This window comes from Salarias fasciatus, chromosome 20 (assembly GCF_902148845.1).
Source record: "Salarias fasciatus chromosome 20, fSalaFa1.1, whole genome shotgun sequence".
Lineage (NCBI taxonomy): Eukaryota > Metazoa > Chordata > Actinopteri > Blenniiformes > Blenniidae > Salarias > Salarias fasciatus.
In genome coordinates, this window is record NC_043764.1 from 24276398 (window position 1) to 24283351 (window position 6954).

Consider the following 6954-nt stretch of genomic DNA (forward strand, 5'->3'; position numbering starts at 1 on the left):
CAAGAACATGCTTAATTTGAGAAAATGGCCTCGGAGCAGGCAGGATTCCTCAACATGAAGCTGAGATTGAAAATGGGTTTTTTTTTCCTCCACTAATGGAGGAAGGATCTCAGTAAATGCTTCTGACAGATGTCCTGTTAACCTTGAGCGAGGGACTCAAATAGCTGAACAGTCCCCGGTTTGTTTCAGAAGAACTTTTCAGGAAGAAATAAAAGATGAGGAGGCCTCAATGAACATTTTCGACAATGTGACTCCCAGCAAGCACATCTGAATCAACCGAGAAGCAAACAGACCGAATCATGTCTGAATATCCCTGAGTATAGTGTGTCTGTGTGTCTGTGATGGACTGGTGGCCTGAAGGAGGAGATGTAGGAGAAATGGTCTCGTCTCTGAAGTTTTCTGTCCAGCAGGAGGAGACAGAGCCTGAGATTCAGCCCCAGCATGGCAGTGCTGCTGGAGCCTGAGAGAAGTGGACTCAGAGTTTATACAAATAGGATGGTCGTCTTAAGCATGATCATTTATTATTTATTGTGCGTAACACCCAGATTTCATTAAAAAAAAAAAAAACAGAAATGATTGTATTCCATTGCAATAGTCACACATTGAGGAATAAATCTCTTCCAAAAAACAAAATCCATTGAGTCAGAAGAATCATTAATTTGCTGCATGATTAAAAAGTGTTTGGAGTGATTTTTCTTGTCTTGATCATTAAAAAGTGCACAATCTTAAAGTATCAAGACAAAACCAATGCATTTTGGCAATTAATTCAAGATTTCTTTCTATGGCTTCAGTGAAGGTCTGCAGGCTTCTCAGTTTCTGCAGAGTTTGGCACTTTCTCGACGCCACCATGGTGTCGGCCTCAGTGTCAGCCCCGGTGGCCCTGTCCCTTCCAAGGCGAGCTGTGAGGGGAGCCTGCTGTGGCCTTTTGCGGTTGCCACTCCCTTCAGAGATTGATGAATTGATTGTGGGGCTGCTGCCAGTGTGTCTGTGCCCTGGGCGAAGGTGTCCCGGTTACGGGTGGGAATCCCAGCTATGGCATCCGCCCTGGGGCTGCTATTGTGGCCGTCCTGCAGGGGGCCCTGGGGGCTGGTGGCCCTGGGAGCAGCCCCGACTCACATACTGCTGTCACACCCTTGGAGACACAGCAGCACTCTCCCCTAAGCGGACCTCTGATTGGCTCCGGCTAAATGACTCTGTGAGGAGGGAAACCACCTGATCGTGCCAAACTTCTCTTGATGACGGCGGTTCGGAAAGGACAAGACAAACAACTGAATCCACGTCCTTCCCTCTTACCTGACCGGCTCTTTTCCTGCTGAGTCATCAAGAGAGTTCCTTCATTAATCTGATTTAATGCTGATTTGGCCATTGGTGTGAAGGCCGACCCGTCCAAAACAGACCGAACCTGTGTGGGTTATGGCGGCACATCCAGCCTGCTGTCAAGATGGAAACACAGTTTGTGTTTGCCTCAAATCTCAGTTTACACAGGAGGATGTGACAGTAGTGCACAAAAAAAAGAGCTCAAAACCTATATATGCACATACTGCCAAAGGCAAACAGGAAACATTTGTTCATCGCTCAAATCTAAGCACCACCGTGAGTTTATTTCCCCAGCTTTAAATATTAGCTGCACGCTCTCCGGCGACTGCTGTTTGGCTGTTCCTGCTTATGCAGGAGGAATCCGTGATTGGGGACACATGCATTTTGACACCAGCAGTCATGAAAGCTGCCCGCAGCAGATCACTGAGACTAAATATGCGGTTCCTGGATATTTTGCATCAAACACTTTGTTTTTGTGGGTCTGAATGCGGCAAGGCGGTCAGTAGACATTTGTTTGAAATCTGTAGCATTCGCAGACGATTTTCCTCTCCTTCCACCACTTCGGCCTCAAAAGCCACTGCAACCTTTCTCCCAAAGAGCCTGCGGGGTTCTTTACAACCTGGCACGGCGACAGCAAACACTTCAGCAGAAAAGACTGAGAGGACACTAAATGTCAGAGTTTAATTAACACATCTTTCCACTTCTGCTCCCGACAGGTTCGAATCATTTGCAGCTCGGATCTTTATTATGATGCGCTTCAGTCGCTCGGCTTTGAACGCTGGGAATATGAACGCAAAGTTCGTCATTTGTGTGAGTCATCGTGATTTATCGAAGCCTTGTAGACAGACAGCCCAGATTTTCTGGAGTTTGCATGTTCTCACTCTGCATAACACTAATTTCCTTCCGCAGACTCCAAACATGCCCTCGAGGTCAGTTGCTAAATTGTCCGCTCATGTAAATCAGTTTGTATGACTATAATCCTGTCTGTATTTGTTAAACAGTTTCTAATTGCAGGGTTGTCAAACACATTTCACTTCAGGAGCCACAAACAGCCTCAATTTACGGGCCACACAGGTAAAATACTACCAGAGTCTGTATTTTCTTCAAAACAACCAAAATAAAGTAGTAGATAATATGCAGTAGATACAAAAAGGAACTTTAAAGATTCTGGTATGATGATCAAAAAAGCCAACATCCACTGACACAAGAAAATAAAAGAGCACGGCAAAGCAAAGGTATGTTTTGGTCTTTCTTTATTGATCGACGTAGTGCCAGGAATCATCAAATCACTTCAACACCTCCGCGCCTGCTCGCGTTGCTTTCACTTCCTCCTCCTGATAAAACCCCTCAAGTCAAACGATGAGGCTTCTCTGATGCAAACACACTGTCAGTTGGAATGTTGTGCTGCCTGGTTTCTCTTCTGACGCCAATCATCACAGAACGAGGGGAAGTTCAGCCACGTCGGCGGCGGCGCAGATCGGAGGCCAGACGCTCCGACGTCGAGACATTCCTACGTACAAACTCCTTGTCAAAGACAAACTGAACCACCGGCAAATTAAGGCCACAAACAAACAAAAAAAAAAACAAAAACAAAAAATCGACGTTCACACCAAACCGAACATGATAGAGGGCACGTCACGCTCACACACACAAGCTGCGGTCAGGTATCGGTCAACACACTGACCCCCATATCTACAGGTGTATTAACAGCACTTTAACCATGGTATGCTCTTCTGGTTACATAAACATATATACAGCTGACATAGAAAAAGCATGCTCTTTGCATATTAGAAGGTTGTTCAGTAAACTTTACACTAAATCCATAACATTTATTAGTACAGCATTGATCCAACCAGCAGCAGTGATTTAGACTAACAAATATAGTCTGAGGGAACAGGCTATTATAATTCACTTTTTATTACAGATCTTGTACAGTATTAACATGCCTCATGATGCAGGATTACTATCGTCCGCTCTCCTAGTCTGAAGTTATGAAAACTCATAAAGACATTTGCCAAATCTGTTTGCAAATTAATAATTAAAAAAAATAAACAAATAACAGCACAAAAACCAGCAAAATAAAAAAAAAAAAACTCTGATCACATACACACGCACACACCAGAAATAACAGATGTTATATTTCTAACAATGATAATGCATCAAATGCCGAGAAACGTGATCCACAGAGATTCGGTTAACACAAGGAACACGTATGACGCTTCGCCAGTCGGGGAAGAATAAATCAGGTTGACAAGCAATGTGAGTTCTTCTGACGGACACAGAGCGGCTGCTCGCACAAACGGACCCAGAAAATAGACATTCAGAACCGCGTCAGCTTCTCCAGCACCGCCAGTCACACGCTGAGCCCGTTCTGTCGCCTCCGCCGGTTTAGACATCACACCTCGCCGAAGCCAGACAGACTGTTTTAACCCTTTCGGAGCCAGGCAAGTCGATCAGGAACAAATCTTTATTTACAGCAGCGGCCTGCAGGAGTTCACAATCTCTTACAAGCCCACGAGCCGGTGCTGGGATGTCTCCATGCAGATTGGGAAGCAGTAATGTACAGTTGATATTCGGGCTTCTTCTTTCTTTCTTTTTCTTTTTTTTTAATTAAATTTTTTTAATTCTTCCAGCTGCCTTAGCAGTAAATGCACATTTCAATAAAAGGGAGAGAGACTGAGAAAAGAAAAACCAATAAATAAAGCCATGAATAAATAAATATTAACAAAAAAATATAGAGAATTATTCACGACGTCAGCAGAATTTATACTTAACAAAAAAAAACAAACAAAAGAAATAAAAGAAAAAAACTACATTTAAATAATATCCAGTGTCTTAACATGAACTGAGCTCCCACCAGCAAGTGTTGGTGAAAATCTTTGTTTGGACTACAAATTACAACATTACATTGATCTGAGTATATATATATATATATATATATTAAACAATGCGATAGTAATCTGACATAGTAATAGTACTCCCACTATACTATCAGGACATTCTTTATAATTTACATCAAGTTTATAGTATTTGAAGGACGGCCGCTTTGCCATCACGAGTTAAGATTCATCATATTTTCTGAACAAGTTCGATGTTCAGGCCAATTAAAGTGAGGAGAATTCTTATATCTTTACATTAACGTCATACGATCCCGTTATTTAAGTCATTAATTCTTATATAGTAAATGATTTAGGTCAACTTTGACACCAATTGGTCACCACAAATCAAAACAAAACAAAAAAAGATATATATAAAAAAAAAAAAAAAAAATCAAAGTAAGGGAATAAAGCAGAAGTATTTGTGAGGGGAGAAAGCCAGTGAGAGTCGCCCCCTGGGAGCTTTTCAGCATTTCCTCTCTATGTAAACACAACGGATCCACTTCACCCTCTACCTGGAGCTGGCACCCAGGCTCTTCCCCGCTCCGCCCTTCACTTCTTGTTCTTCAGCTGATTGGCCAGCCAGTCCAGGCCCTCGTACAGGCCGTCGCCGCTGGTGGCGCAGGTGGCCTGGATGTACCAGTTGCGGTGGCGTAGGGAGTGCAGGCCCAGCTTGTCCGTGATCTCCGCGGCATTCATGGCGTTGGGCAGGTCCTGGAGGAAAAAGACCAGGCGCAGGCGATCGGCGGGGAGACTTCAGGAAGCTCGTGAAAACTGAACGGACGTGCGTACCTGTTTGTTGGCGAAGACGAGGAGGACAGCGTCGCGCAGCTCGTCCTCGGCCAGCATCCTCATCAGCTCCTCCCGGGCTTCATTCACCCGCTCACGGTCGTTGCTGTCCACCACGAAGATCAGACCTGCGTCAGAGAGACACTCAGACTGTAAACTATTGCTTTATTCATTTCTTTTCATCATTGTAAACATGAACCCTAAACTTAGGAATTTCTCATTACTGCACCATAATGCTAATAATACATATTGCTAAACTCTGTTCCAGTCATGGTCCAGGACTTCATGATGACTCAGGCTGTGATAATTGGAGCCTGGAGGTCAGAGACATCATCTCGCAGCATTAGTCAGATTTCCCCTCAGGAGCAGGAGGAAAACACGTGCTGCGTGAACGTGCACGGGGCTGGAGAGGCCCGTTCAACTCCAGCATGGCGCTCACATCCTGAAGAGGCTCCTGGCCTGACTCACCCTGTGTGTTCTGGAAGTAATGTCTCCACAGGGGACGGATCTTGTCCTGGCCGCCCACGTCCCACACGGTGAAGCTGATGTTCTTGTACTCCACTGTCTCCACATTGAAACCTGAATCCAAAGCAGAAGATGACCATAATGAGTTGTATGAACTTGAGAGACGCGTTTTACTGTATTCTGTCCTCACGGACCGATGGTGGGGATGGTGGTGACGATCTCCCCGAGCTTCAGCTTGTACAGGATGGTGGTTTTCCCCGCAGCATCCAGCCCCACCATGAGGATCCTCATCTCCTTCTTGCCTATCAGGCTCTTCAGCAGGTTCCCGAAGATGTTTCCCATGATGACCGGCGGCTCTCTGTTCGACTGCAGCAGAGGACATTACACCACAGGGAGCTGAAAATACCGCCTTCTATACATAGCAACAAAGCAGCCAAAACAAACTGCCAACCACATTTGAAAAAAGTCAAAACCGCACGGAGGAAAAGCCCCTGCGGCGAGACGGTCGCGCTTCAAAAGCAGCTCAGAACATTACCACCTCGTTACGGCTGGAAGCCACCTCAGAGGGAAGCCCGTAAAGGCGCACTTCACACCTCAGCGAGCGGCCGGCCTGACCTGGGAGGCTGTGACAGCTCACTGGGAAAGCAGGCCGCCATGCTGGATCTGTGGATCAGCTTTCATGTGGTGCAGAGAAACCACCTTTTATGGTGTTTGCAAGCATTTTTGCAGCGATCAATTCATTTCACATTAGGTGACACATGACCCCAGGCCGGGAGAGTGAGTGGAGCGGGATGCTTGCAGCAGCACCGAGGAGGGAATCTGGAAAAATATCAAGAGGTGAGGCCAACTCTGCTCTCAACTTGTGTGAGCATTCTCTACCCATCATGCTTTTGGGGTGAAACAGGAGCAATGAAATGAGGACAAAAATATGCACCCAGTCTTTTCTCCAGAGGAAGGAAGGAAGGAAAAAAAAAACCCGTGCATTTTCTTATTGCAGCGCGTGCGGCAGGCTGTCACTGACTACATCCATTGATTTCCAGGAGACGTGCGGCTGCAGCTGCAGCGGCCGCACAGCCGCACATCTGTCCTGAGGAGGGGAAGGAGACTGCTGCTGCAGTCCGGCCAGCGGCCCACCGCGCCGCGGACCACCTGCGTCCCACCCGGGATTCACCCGCATCCCCCCCCCCCCACTCCGCTTCAGAACCGTATCATCCGCGGATGCGTTCATTCCTTAAAAATAAATAAATCTACAGGCTGTAATCCCCTCGCTACAGTCACGACAGACGCGCCAGTCGGCCTCATGTCGTCGCTTAAAGGCGGACCGCTCCTCCGGGAACGTCTCAGATCCGTGAAAACAGCCACGGATGCGCCGAATTCGGCTTTGACAGCCGCGTGCATCTTTGAGGATTTTCACCATTTGCATCTCATTCACACTTACCCGTGCACGGCAGGCAGGACACCAGCTGGATCCGGAGAAAGGACTGCCCGCAAGTCTCGCGATGCGCCA

At 46.6% G+C, this 6954-nt stretch overlaps 1 protein-coding gene across 2 annotated transcripts; it reads right to left on the bottom strand.

Annotated features, from left to right (window-relative positions):
- Positions 1–3525: 3525 nt before the first annotated feature.
- On the bottom strand, positions 3526–6954 carry arf3a (ADP-ribosylation factor 3a). 2 transcript variants are annotated; one of them, XM_030118041.1, is made up of 6 exons: positions 6886–6954; positions 5642–5813; positions 5451–5561; positions 4986–5110; positions 4709–4907; positions 3526–3622 (listed from the first exon to the last, which is right to left on the bottom strand). In XM_030118041.1, the coding sequence occupies exons 2-5, from the start codon at positions 5787–5789 to the stop codon at positions 4746–4748; spliced, it is 546 nt and encodes a 181-aa protein (XP_029973901.1). In that variant the 5' UTR covers positions 5790–5813; positions 6886–6954; the 3' UTR covers positions 3526–3622; positions 4709–4745. The 2 variants fall into 2 exon arrangements, with proteins under 2 accessions (XP_029973901.1, XP_029973900.1); XM_030118040.1 differs by lacking the exon at positions 3526–3622 and having other exon boundaries at positions 4579–4907.